At 41.0% G+C, this 14,161-nt stretch overlaps 1 protein-coding gene across 1 annotated transcript in view; it reads left to right on the forward strand.

The window, feature by feature from the left end:
* The first annotated feature begins 1,998 nt into the window (after nt 1-1,998).
* LOC134806655 (cholecystokinin receptor type A-like) overlaps nt 1,999-14,161 on the forward strand; it is a 38,273-nt gene continuing 26,110 nt past the window's right edge. The window contains exons 1-3 of the mRNA XM_063779984.1: nt 1,999-2,247; nt 11,376-11,490; nt 13,122-13,322. Coding sequence (XP_063636054.1) covers nt 1,999-2,247; nt 11,376-11,490; nt 13,122-13,322 — 565 coding nt within the window. The remainder of the gene's footprint in view (nt 2,248-11,375; nt 11,491-13,121; nt 13,323-14,161) is intronic.

The following is a 14,161-nucleotide window of genomic DNA, read 5'->3' on the forward strand; positions in this document are numbered from 1 at the left end:
CGGCGAGCTGTGATTGGTCAATTTCATTATAGTTGACTAAACTGTATCGATATGAATATTATACTTGAGTTGGGAGCCCACACATTAAAAATACCCAATTGCAGTTTGGTATAAGAAATCTTAATTCAAGAATTATAGTCGACGAGTAGAAAAAACATTCAAAATTCAAAATTCGTTTATTTTGTATAAGGTTTTTCCTAAGTGTCGAATCCTCCTTTTAAGTTTGACACTTGTGTTAGGAGGCAACGCTCTTTCATACAGTGGTTTAAAAGTATATTTAACAATATTAAAACTATAACTAGGTGTAGGTACATTAAAAGTATACATTAAAAGCAGGGAGAGTTTCTAACATAAGCTTATGTACATACTGTTTACATTTTGAATAAAAAAAAAAGGGGATAACGATCTAAGTTAGGCAGAATAGTAAGTGTGTGTTATATGTAATACAAATGTGTACAGTTGAGTGAGCCGTGCGGATCTCGGGTTCGGTGCTATAAAAGGTCAAGGAATTATAGATTCTGTTTCCTCGTATGTTTTACTTTTTAGCCATATAGTAGTCTTGTTTTTACACTCATTGTATGTTTTATTGTAAATACTATTAGTTCTGTTAGCTTTGTTGTATAGATAAATAGATGTTGCATTAAATTGCCTTTTAGCAAAGTAAGTAACATGTTAGTCTTCGAAGGCCGCACAAATATGTGACACATTCTTATGGCTCTACAAACAAGATCGTGTCGTGTCAGATAATTTTGCGGCCTTCGTTGTGTAACATATTATGAATGTACTTATTTCATATACTTACATATAAGATATACTACGCTATGCGCTGGTGGCCTAGCGGTAAGAGCGTGCGACTTTCAATCCGGAGGTCGCGGGTTCAAACCCCGGCTCGTATCAATGAGTTTTCGGAACTTATGTACGAAATATCAGTTTATATTTACCAGTCGCTTTTCGGTGAAGGAAAACATCGTGAGGAAACCGAGATAATCCCAATAAGGCCTAGTTTCCCCTCTGGGTTGGAAGGTCAGATGGCAGTCGCTTCCGTAAAAATTAGTGCCTACGTCAATTCTTGGAATTAGTTGTCAAGCTGACCCCAGGCTCCCATGAGCCGTGGCAAAAATGCCAGGATAACGCGAGAAAGAAGAAGATAAGATATACTATACGCTAATACACTTGTAAGCCGGGACGGGAAGAAAATCTCACTTCCTGGCCAAGGCAAGACGTAAAACTTTATACAAACCACGGGCGGTAATTCGTAAAGCCCCAGATCGCATATTTATGGCCCTCACCTTCGGTTCGGGCCACAAACACCTGCGATCCGGAGCATTTAGGAATTTACCTCCCTAGGTATGTAATGTACTATAACATAGACTTTTACTTACGGGTATTTTTAAGCACCGTAGCTCCCTAAACGCGGAAGAAAGGGAAAGGTATACACTTAGTAACTAAACTGTTTTCCATATGAAAAGTGTAAGGATGTAGAGCGTAGAAATGTAGAAGCAGGGATAAATACAATAAATATAGGGATACAGGGATATATAGGTATATATAAATACTGGCCTAACAGAATTTACTTTCAGACATGTCTTTTTTGGGTCAAGCCTTCTTGACATTACTGTGGGGCTTAATCAATTTGTGTAAGGACGTCCTTTAATGTTTATTAATTAATTTAAATTTATTTAATTATTGTACAGGCTCAGATTTTGTAAAACACCTTTAACATAATTTTGATAAATGTAATAAATTGGATAAGGGTAACATTCAATGTCTGACCGCAGCTGCACTACTAGTACGCGTCGGTGTTATTGTCAATTTCCATAGTAAAATAAGTGGTGGTGCTGCTGTCGTTGGAAATGGACTGTCACCTTAAATCTCCACCACTCCATCCATACATTTCTTAAACTCTGAGCGGATGCCGCTTTCAAAGTTTATTTAAACAATAAAATATATTCCTGTTTGTTTGTCTGCAGGTAATTAACAAATATGGATTCAACAGACATGACGTACATTTATAACGTCAGCCACCTCTACGAGCGGCCAACCGCCGCAACGGCATTAGACCTCGCCCGCAACGTTACACGCAACGTTACGCGTAACGTCTCGAGCAACGCGTACGAATGGCGCTTCATACTGCCACCGTACATACTCATTTTCACACTGTCGATATCTGGAAACTGTATGGTGATCGCGACGCTGGCTAATAATAAGAGGATGAGGACGGTCACCGACGTATATTTACTTAATTTGGTAAGTATAATTAAAGTGCGTCCTTCGAATAATTGAATAAATCTTATCTTCTTATTATAAGGACGTAAGTGCCGCGAATATAATCCTCTTTGATTTTTTTTGTGACACGAGTTGTATTTCCTATTTGCACGTGTATCTTACTTACTAGCACAAAATACGTGCGTATGTCGAAAAGGGCAATTATGTATTTAACAAAAACGTACAATACGCGTGCGAAAAAGTGATTCGCAACTCGTCGATTTAAAACACTCCCTTTGTAATCCAGTAACTTTGTCGAATTTTGTAACCTGGCTCCTTTGCGTCAAATCCGGTAGTTCTGATATTTTGCAGACTTGTTTATGATGTTGGCCCAATGAATAACCCAAGTTTGCGACTTCGAGCGCCGAACGCAACTTTGTCAACCCTGTTTTTTGGGGGGGGGGGGGGGGGGGGATCTTGTGGCTAACAACTGTGCCAACCGGCATCGCCTGAGACAAAAGTGTATACTCACTGCCTTACTTAGCCTACGAATACAAGTTCGAAAATATTATACATTTTGAAAGGCTTTATCTCGGAAAATATTAGATGTACAGAGACAATTCTAGTGTCTTATTGTAGCAAATTTAGCCTACTTTAAAAACGCCCTAGGAAGTTATTATCAAAAACTAGTACTTTAGGGTTATAATCGCCCAAATCTAAAACAAATTGCGGTTTATTCGATTTTTGACAAAGTTGCGTTCGGCGCTCGAGGTCACAAACTTTGTTTTATTGGGCCAACATCATAAACAAGTCTGCAAAAAATCAGAACTACCGGATTTGACGCAAACGCAAAATGTATAATTTTACTGTATTATTGGTCTTGTTTTAATTTATCGCCACTCGTTGCGATTTTCCTACTTCTAGTACTTATCGTAATATACTATAACATCACACCGGCTTAACATATTACGGTTATCTATTTTGAATTTATTGATTTTTACTTTCTAATAGTAGATTACGAGTGCCAATGACAGTAAAACAACGCATTTCTTGAGTAGCTTTCCACGCTAGCTAGTAGATTGAACTTTTTCATGCTGATTTTGAATGACGCAATTACTTATTTGAATACTCCTCGCTATTCTAAAGTTGATCTTTGATCTATGATTTTTTCAAAATTTTTCATTTTGAATCTCGTAACATTATTAATTTCCACGTAAAAATTCAATGTTAACGTTAGAAAATTTAAAATGGGCACCGAAAAAAATACGAATATCTTTTTAATATTCGGCGAATACAAATATTTGAATAACTCTGATGTTCGCCGAAAACAAATATGTGTATTCGTATTCGTATCACTACCCTAAAAATAAAATCAGCAGAGCGTGCAAAAGTGAAAATCGGAAATAAACTGTTTTTTTACAATTACAGCTTTACGCCCTCATACCTATCCCGCAAAATTGAAACAGTAGCATAGTTCGGTTTGATTTTTAACTAAACCTTTTCCTAGAACCGTTTCTATTTATTCCAGAGCTCATATTTGCAATGATTTAAGATGTCTTTTTAGGGTTCCGTACCCAAAGGGTTAAACGGGACCCTATTACTAAGACTCCGCTGTCCGTCCGTCCGTCCGTCCGTCCGTCTGTCACCAGGCTCACGAACCGTGATAGACAGACGATGTATTTCTGTTGCCGCTATAACAACAAATACTAAAAAGTACGGAACCCTCGGTGGGAGAGTCCGACTCGCACTTGTCCGGTTTTTTTGTACATTAATGTTATTTATTGCAATGAGACACAATTAATTAACCATAAAAATTTCATAAGCTTAAAAATAATAATATAAACTATCTATCTATAGTACTGACCTTCGAGCAACACGGAAGGGAGGCGGCATTCGCACTATTTCCCCTCTGCTGAGGTACAAGATTAGCGCGTCAATCTAATCTAGCGCGGGTAATAAAACTAGTTGCACTTGGATTTTTCACTAGACCGAGTCCAGACGCGCGCGTGAACACTGCTGCACAAAAATGCCTGTTTGCTCGGTTTTTTGTTATAAAAAGAGGTCGGGGACATCAAATTTACAAAAAGAAAGTGTTACATTTCACATGTAATATTTTTTTTACATATCATACGTTTAATTACATTCAAACACAATTATTATATTTTAGTCTCATGTAATTGTTGGATTTATCGATTTTGCTCGCTCAGTACAAATTGCGGATCGGTCGAGCGACAAATCCGACTTCTCATCTCTCAGAATACAATAACATACTTCAACGAAAATGTGTTAGTGTGCGTGTTGTGACACTTGTCACTCGTCCGTACACAAAAAGAGATCGAGGTTTGCAAGATTTGTCTTTGACGTGTGTCATTTTATATGTATTTGTGTCGTCATTACAGATTGGATTTTGTATGTAAGTGTGTGAGAAGTGCGACTGTGTGCACCTTTCCCCCCGCGAAAAATGGCAGAAAGATTTGTACGGTGAGATATCGCTTGGGCCCCTCCCTTCCGATGTGTCGGAAGCCGGTGTTGCTCGAAGGTACTGACCCCGCCCGATGATGCTTAACTTCGGTCAAAAATCACGTTTGTTATATGGGAGCCCCACTTAAATCTTTATTTTATTCTGTTTTTAGTATTTGTTGTTATAGCGGCAACAGAAATACATCATCTGTGAAAATTTCAACTGTCTAGCTATCACGGTTCGTGAGATACAGCCTGGTGACAGACGGACAGATGGACGGACGGACAGCGGAGTCTTAGTAATAGGGTCCCGTTTTACCCTTTGGGTACGGAACCCTAAAAATGACACGGGCAAGACACGAACGGCCTGGTTCGTCCTTAAGTTACGTCAAATATTTGCTAAAAAGACGTCAAGTACGTTTTTGTTTGAAGAAACGTTACTTTTGACACTGACATATCCGATCCATATCGTATCTTTAGCAAATTTTTGAAGTATCTTAAAATTCGAATCAGGCCGGAGCTCGCGACTCCGGGATACGGCCTTCTACCAACCAAGTTGTGAGCTACCGAAGCTTTAACACACATGCACTTTAACGTCATGATAATAGAGACATTGTTTAGATATTTGTGAGCATCTTGGCCGGTCCAATATCTGATGGCTAAAAAATCCAATTACATTAATTTTCCAAATAGTTACAGTAGCGGCAAAAAATCTATCATATTTTTTCAGATACATATTTTTGTATATTTTTTTGGTATTTTCTCAAAAAAGGCTTTAGCGGTTTCGATGAAATTTACAATATAGGGGCGTATGAAAACGACAATTCGAACAAACCAGGATACATTTTTATTCATTCATTCATTTCCATAAAGGATAGTTTTACATGTCAATTACTGTATTTCATATTTACAACTAGGTATTTATTCTTTAAATAATTTAAAATTTAATAATTTTAAAATAATTAGTTTGCCTGAGTATTTGCAGTAGCCCGGTGGGTATTAAATTACAAAGTAATGTCTCGATTTAATTTTCAAACCAGAGGCTAACGAGGGCGAAACATGGATCTAAGTATCTAGGTTTTATTGTTGGTAAGATTCGCTTCTGAGTGTTTTCTAATAACAAATTCAATTTTTAACAAACATTAAGAGTCCATCAACGTGCACACTAGCGCCACAGCTAAATAATCGTGATTATTTTAATTTAACGAAAGATATTGAAAAAAGGGGGCCGCTACGTACTGTATTGTGTATTAAGTACCTTTTGAATACATCAAACTAGTTTTGCTGGTTTCGTCGATCTAGGAACTCAAAAAAAACGGCCGTTTTAACTTTGGACGCATATTAGTTTGACGAATCTAGCAACATAAAAACTAGTTAGATGTATTCAAAAGGTACTTAAATACACAATACAGTACGTAGCGGCCCCCTTTTTTCAATATCGTTCGTTAAATTTAAATAATTACGATTATTTAGCTGTGGCGCTAGTGTGCACGTTGATGGGCTCTTAATTCCATGGTGTGTATGAAGTCCTCAATCCGCATTGTGCGGCTGCCTAAATACAAAATATATGATCGTGATGATGATACAATCATTGTTTATATGATATAGTCTAATTTCACGAACTTTCGAATGCCTGCAAAAAAATTCACAGATTTCGTGCCTCACACGACTATCGAGCACATTGGAAATGAATCTACGGAATTCGAAAAAATATTGTCGCTGAGCGACGAGAAAGTCTGGATAAGGAAAAAGTTACAAAATAAAACTACAACGTTGAATGATAATTATTTTATTCTTAGACTAACCCAAGGTCCTGCTACCCCAAGGTTGTCTGGAAGAGATCGCTTACAGCGATAAGACCGCCTGTTGCTACCTTTATTTACACTGTAAATCTGGTTTTGTATTTTTTTTTTCTTTGTGGTGCAATAAAGTGTATTTACTTTACTTACTTACTTACTTACTAACAGTCTAACACAAGTATCCTGGACATAACGCATGTGAACAAACAAATTGCAAAATTTCCACACGCGTATCCAAGTTTGAATAATTGTCGCCGTGGCGCATAAGTATAGGTACATATTTCATTTTTCGATTAATAAGCAGGATATATTAATGTTCAAAGTACAAGAAAATTATTACACGGCAAATCCGTAGTCAACTCGAGAAGTGGTGATCGGCAGCGGCCCATTTGCTGCAAGATATGAAATTTTCTTGACAGCAGTTTGACGCGACGAGAGATGACCATAACAGCGTTTGTCTATGTTGCACCAAACCTGAGTTCCAATAGGTACTACCAGGATTCAGCATCAGCTATCTTGGGTAATGCTCTACCATGTGCTCATCATGACGAATCGGGTGTCCAAAACAGCGTGTGCCTATGTTGCACCAAACCTGAGTTCCTCCCTCTCCCTCTCCCTCTCCCTCTCCCTCTCCCTCTCCCTCTCCCTCTCCCTCTCCCTCTCCCTCTCCCTCCCTCTCCCTCTCCCTCTCCCTCTCCCTCTCCCTCTCCCTCTCCCTCCCTCTCCCTCTCCTCTCCCTCTCCCTCTCCCTCTCCTCTCCCTCTCCCTCTCCCTCTCCCTCTCCCTCTCCCTCTCCCTCTCCCTCTCCCTCTCCCTCTCCCTCTCCCTCTCCCTCTCCCTCTCCCTCTCCCTCTCCCTCTCCCTCTCCCTCTCCCTCTCCCTCTCCCTCTCCCTCTCCCTCTCCCTCTCCCTCTCCCTCTCCCTCTCCCTCTCCCTCTCCTCTCCCTCTCCCTCTCCCTCTCCCTCTCCCTCTCCCTCTCCCTCTCCCTCTCCCTCTCCCTCTCCCTCTCCCTCTCCCTCTCCCTCTCCCTCTCCCTCTCCCTCTCTCCCTCTCCCTCTCCCTCTCCCTCTCCCTCTCCCTCTCCCTCTCCCTCTCCCTCTCCCTCTCCCTCTCCCTCTCCCTCTCCCCTCTCCCTCTCCCTCTCCCTCTCCCTCTCCCTCTCCCTCTCCCTCTCCCTCTCCCTCTCCCTCTCCCTCTCCCTCTCCCTCTCCCTCTCCCTCTCCCTCTCCCTCTCCCTCTCCCTCTCCCTCTCCCTCTCCCTCTCCCTCTCCCTCTCCCTCTCCCTCTCCCTCTCCCTCTCCCTCTCCCTCTCCCTCTCCCTCTCCCTCTCCCTCTCCCTCTCCCTCTCCCTCTCCCTCTCCCTCTCCCTCTCCCTCTCCCTCTCCCTCTCCCTCTCCCTCTCCCTCTCCCTCTCCCTCTCCCTCTCCCTCTCCCTCTCCCTCTCCCTCTCCCTCTCCCTCTCCCTCTCCCTCTCCCTCTCCCCTCTCCCTCTCCCTCTCCCTCTCCCTCTCCCTCTCCCTCTCCCTCTCCCTCTCCCTCTCCCTCTCCCTCTCCCTCTCCCTCTCCCTCTCCCTCTCCCTCTCCCTCTCCCTCTCCCTCTCCCTCTCCCTCTCCCTCTCCCTCTCCCTCTCCCTCTCCCTCTCCCTCTCCCTCTCCCTCTCCCCTCTCCCTCTCCCTCTCCCTCTCCCTCTCCCTCTCCCTCTCCCTCTCCCTCTCCCTCTCCCTCTCCCTCTCCCTCTCCCTCTCCCTCTCCCTCTCCCTCTCCCTCTCCCTCTCCCTCTCCCTCTCCCTCTCCCTCTCCCTCTCCCTCTCCCTCTCCCTCTCCCTCTCCCTCTCCCTCTCCCTCTCCCTCTCCCTCTCCCTCTCCCTCTCCCTCTCCCTCTCCCTCTCCCTCTCCCTCTCCCTCTCCCTCTCCCTCTCCCTCTCCCTCTCCCTCTCCCTCTCCCTCTCCCTCTCCCTCTCCTCTCCCTCTCCCTCTCCCTCTCCCTCTCCCTCTCCCTCTACCTCTACCTCTGCCTCTGCCTCTGCCTCTATCTCTATTTCTATCTCTATTTCTATTTCCACCACCACAAGAATGCATAGATTGTCGAATAGTGCGTTATCTACGCCCGTCTCAAACAGGATAGATAGAGTTAGACCAAGAAAAATCTGCAGCGATTTTAAAAGCCCACGCAGTGCAAGTGTTATTCTGCCGTCATAATCCCGATAATTCACAACAAACACCGATAACGAACTCTGCGAAACATGAAGTCATAAATGTCCTGTGAAAAATGTCGTTCTGACTTTTTGACTATTTTAAGGTTAGGCTACAGGGCAAACCCTTAACCCGATCGTCTTTGTTTTAGGCTCAAATTGTAGCTGACTAAATTGTCCATAGCCGTTTTTCTCAAATTTTTGATATCATTCTTCGTTTCCAAATTATCGAGCACCAAAATCAAAAATTCGGAAAAAATCGAATTTTATTTTCACTATTTCGACCATAACTTTTTTGTTTTTGACTTTCTCGAATAATTATTTTTGCACCTTACAGCTCTCGTGATTATGCGTCTTTTGAGCCTATTTTTTAATATCATATCTTCACAACTTTCCGAGATATAAGGGGATCGCACTTTTTCGTGAAATCGGACCGTATACTATACTGGAGCGAACGAAAAGACATTTCCAATGTCAAAAGTACATTATGATAGATTTATTGCCGCTGCTATATGTCCAAATCCAAATGTCATGATAGCACTATAATCCAAACTCTATGGTCAATATTTTGATCAGTCAAGTCAAGGTTTACATCAACAACAAGACTGTGTATAGGCTTGGAGGATATAACCAAACGGAGTAGCCATCAACAGGTATTCCCCTCTGTCAAAAATAGGCGACAATGGCCATACCCATTGTATGGACTGACGTAGTAGTAGTAGTAGTAAAATGGGTACGTATTGCAATGTCTAAAATTAAAAAAAACTAACGTTAAATAACCTACGTTCAAAATACCTAAAATCTAAATACCTCATGGTGTTTTGACTTGAATTCAAAATATCTAAAGTTTAAAAGGGTGCATATTATACTCGTAATGTCTAAAATTAAAAACACTAATGTAAATTTACCTACGTCCAAAATCACTAAAATCTAAATACGTAAAGATTAATTACCAAAAGCTCTAATGGTGTGTTTGGTTTTACTTCAGCGTAACCTGTTTCGCAGAAATCATTTTCAATTAATGTTTAATTTGCAGAATACTTCAGTTTGCATAGTATACAACTCACCACATACAATATTTGCAAGTCCGAATCTTAAGTAGAATATTGTTGACGTGGCCGATTTTTGTAAACCTTAAACAAACAAATCCGATTCTGAGCACCCCACTATCCACGTGGTCTTGTTTGTCCTACCCCTAGTGTATGTCAAAAGCCGGAGGCGCGGAGGGGAAGCAGCCCTCGCCCGCCGTAGCAAAGCGCAGAGCACAATGGGAGCCTCAGCCGACTTGGCAGTCCGACTTGATATTGAAGCTCTGGATGGCTCCGACGCGCCGTTATTTCTTCGCACTCCGCATCTGCTCCGGCGCTGCGGGCAAAGCAGCCCTTTCGCCCTTGCGTATCAAAGCGCAGGCACTAATGGGAGCCTTCGCAGCTTCGGCTTGCTGGTCGCCAAACGGCGACCAGCCTCAGCCGCTGCGGCTCCCATTGTGCTCTGCGCTTTGCTACGGCGGGCGAGGGCTGCTTCCCCTCCGCGCCTCCGGCTTTTGACATACACTCTAGGGGTAGGACAGATAAGACCACGTGGATAGTGGGGTGCTCCGATTCGGATCTACCTTTAGGATTTACCTTTGTTCAATCTACCCTCTTTTACGCTCGCGGAACCTACCCTACTACTTCGTACAAATAGCTAGCAAATGAATCATTTTAGGTATTTTGACCATAGGGTATTTCAAATGTTGGTGTATCAAATTTAGGTGACATATCTTTTGGTATTTCAAACATTAGATATTTAGTCCAAAAGGTATTTTAAGCTTAGGTAATTCGTAGGTAGGTGTTACTTGCTTAGGTATTTAAAATCATTAGGTATTTAGATTTTAGGTATTTTGAACGTAGGTTATTTAACGTTAGTTTTTTTTAATTTTAGTCATTGCAATACGTACCCAGTAAAATACTTTATTGTACAAAAAGAAACATAAAACATGAAAGAACACACATCATTAGTACAAAGGCGAACTTATCCCTTTCAGGGATAAGACGTTTATCTGACGTTTATCTGACACGGCTATTTTTACGTTACGTATACATTTGACATGCCCCTCCCCCGCAAAAATCGGCAGACTATTTTGTACAGAAAATTACAAACAAGGCGTCTCCGTTTTATCCTCCAAGGCTATATAGGGAATCAAACTAAGTAAGTACATACCTACACATTAAAGATAGGTACGGGATGGGCTATAAAAATGCCAAGGCCAATATCCCGGTCGATATAAGTTTAGTGTCTATCTGCCCGATGCTAACTTTAAGATACTTCAGTTAATAGATCTAGAAACGATATGGATTAGATGTGTCGGTCAAAAGTGAAGTTTTTGTTTGAAGAAACGTCACATTTGACACTGACATATCTAATCCATATCGTTTCTAATCCATAACTGACGTACCTTAAAGTTCGAATCGGGCCGTGTCAAGGTCGTATCATAAAAAAGTCAAAACAAAAACAAATTATTTAATTAGTAGGTATCGGCCGACTTATTTACCTTAGACAGGCGTGGCTCAAATTTTGGTGGCTAGACATAAGCCGCGCGCGGCGCTGTCGCTACCTAGCGGCCATATCTTTCCTGATAGGAACAGACGCGTTTTGTTAGAGAGTGAGTCTTCTGTACCTAGTACTATTATTTATTTTATTCTGTGCCTTTGATTCCCTTGAACATTGTTTCGCAGGCAATATCAGACTTCTTGCTGGGAGTCTTCTGTGTTCCATTCACGCTCGTCGGACAGATCTACCGGAGATTCCTATTCGGACCATTTCTATGCAGGATAATACCCTTTCTTCAAGGTGAGTTACTGTTTATTTGTGTATTTTATTGCTACGCCCGTCTGGTTATCGTTCTCTGTATATCATTTCTGTCGCGCCCCAAGGATTCTGTAATTTAATCACACAATATACGAGTAATCCATCGTTGGGTCACTGACTGATGGTGTAGGGGAGACCGGGATGAGATGAACCTCGGGGCAGGACGGTAAAAGTGATGTTGTGCGTGAATTACGCACGATATTGAGCTACGGAAGCGCCATTAGTACCATTTTCAGTGGCGATTCACCGGTCAGTGGAAAAAAACGTGATCCTCCTTATTTTGGCTGCTCCGCGTAAAAAATCTAAAATAATATTTTGAATAATATTACGATATTTTAAGTCAAATGTATATGTGTGTGTGTGTGTGTATGTGTATTATGATTTATGAAGTTAGTAAGTGTTTTTAAAATATTTTCAAGATAAACACCGTTAAGAAATATCAAATTCTTATTTAGTCACTGTTTATAACCTTCATAGCTTTAGGTTAGAAGTGCTTAGTAGGTATGTATTATTATAAAAAATAATTGTAATATATTTCCAACGAGCGAGCGAAGCGAAGTTGTTACATTCTGCTTAGAACACACGGCTGGCTAGGGGCACGTCCCGGCATTTCAGTTTTTTAACTTAACTATCAGAGGATAAGTTTGTTACGCAATAACGTTAGTATTTTTTTTCTAATTTAAATAAAGTAAGGTGTTGTTGAGGGCAATATTATATTGTAAGTTCTAACATGAGCAGAATTGATCAAGGGGTTATGGAGCGACAAGAGCCTATACTCTGTATCTTTAGGTATTTAAATAAAAGTAAACAAAATATACCCTCAAATGGCTCCTTAAGCCAGTTGAGGGTAGATGACAACATTACACGATCAAATAATGTAGGTTAAAGTTAGGCCGTTCAGTGACTAATCCAGGCAGTTTTGGAATTTGTTCGGTAAAACAATAAAATAACTAGGTACCCGAAAATGTACAAATTGATTTTTTTTACTTTTATTTATGTAAATACCTAAGACACAGACATAGCTTTAGCCTAGCCGCGGGCAAAGCAATAAAAGCGATTACTCAGTTCCCGTTTCGCCGGAATATTGCTTTGCCGTATTCCTGTTTCACCGGATTTACTTTGTACGTCACAATCCGACTATAACACCATCCGCAAACAAGAATCCGCCGAATCGGGAACTATTTATGAAGGGTCTTGCTATACTGGTCTACTTCTTTGCAAGAAAGTATGCGTGGCCATAGTGTAGGTACAGGGCAAGGTGGACTGTTATCTGATCAATTATGATGAGTACTCGCGAAACTGGGCGTTTTAGGAGGCATATAAAATATTAGCAGGTATCACTGATCTGATTGTGTTGGAAATCGAGACTTGACTTTACGGAAGGACTATATTATTACAAATGGGGGTTTATTTATTTCTTTATTATTGCTCTAATCATGATAAAAAAAATTATCTGAAGATTCTACAGACTCCTTAGGCGTTCCTATAGGAGTTCGAACTCAAAATTCGAAAAATCGGCCGCCATCTTGAATTTCTTTATTTTTGCTCTAATCATGATGAAACTTGTACTGTTCTGGAGATCCTGGTCTAAACCAGTAATATCGTTGTTTCAGCGGTGTCAGTGTCAGTAGACGTGTGGACGCTAGTCGCCATATCCCTGGAGAGGTACTTCGCCATCTGCCGACCTCTTAAGTCCCGCAAATGGCAGACGCAGTGCCACGCGTACAAGATGATCGGTCTGGTGTGGCTCCTGTCCGTCATGCTCAACCTGCCCATACTCATTGTTTCTACCCTACAGCCCATGAGAGGAAACGGTAAGACGTCTAATATTTATAATGATGTTTACATCTATCAAAGAGAATAGATAGTATAGAGGGCTATTGCCAAAGTAAATTTTGTAGTCACGGTACATTTACTGCCATCTATCGACACACGATTAAAACTTAAAGTAAAATTGAAAATGTATAAATTAATCAAAATATGTTTACGGATAAATGATTTTTAATTTTTATTGTTCCATACTGACCCATGCTCTTTCACTGATATGTGTTAAAACTGTTAAATGGGTCAAACAGATCACTGTGTTATGTCTTTCCTGTAGACATACACAAGAGTTAAGGGCTATAAAGGTTAATTTTCTTATTTAACCCTTATCCACGTGAAAAGGTCCTCCTTTTATTTAGAGAACTATGATAAAATCATTGCTTACATGCCCACAAGCTGTTAACTATTGCCCACAGGAGAGAAAACTAGCGTGTTATCGCGAACAGCACATTTTTCTCTACTGTGGGCAATAGTTAACAGCTTGTGGGCATGTAAGCAATGATTTTATCATAGTTCTCTAAATAAAAGGAGGACCTTTTCACGTGGATAAGGGTTAAATAAGAAAATTAACCTTTATAGCCCTTAACTCTTGTGTATGTCTACAGGAAAGACATAACACAGTGATCTGTTTGACCCAAATATCAAACGGTGTCGTCAACGCCATCTAGCCGAGAATAGGCCAAAGGTATGGCGCCATCTATTCGAGAATGACTTTTTCTTGATTTCCGTGGCACGTTTTTTTCTTAGACTTTATTTATCTTATACGGAGTTACATATATCTTAGCATCTATATATTTATAATTTAGTTTACGACAGATTACGTTAAAAA

Source organism: Cydia splendana, chromosome 3 (genome assembly GCF_910591565.1).
Source record: "Cydia splendana chromosome 3, ilCydSple1.2, whole genome shotgun sequence".
NCBI lineage: Eukaryota > Metazoa > Arthropoda > Insecta > Lepidoptera > Tortricidae > Cydia > Cydia splendana.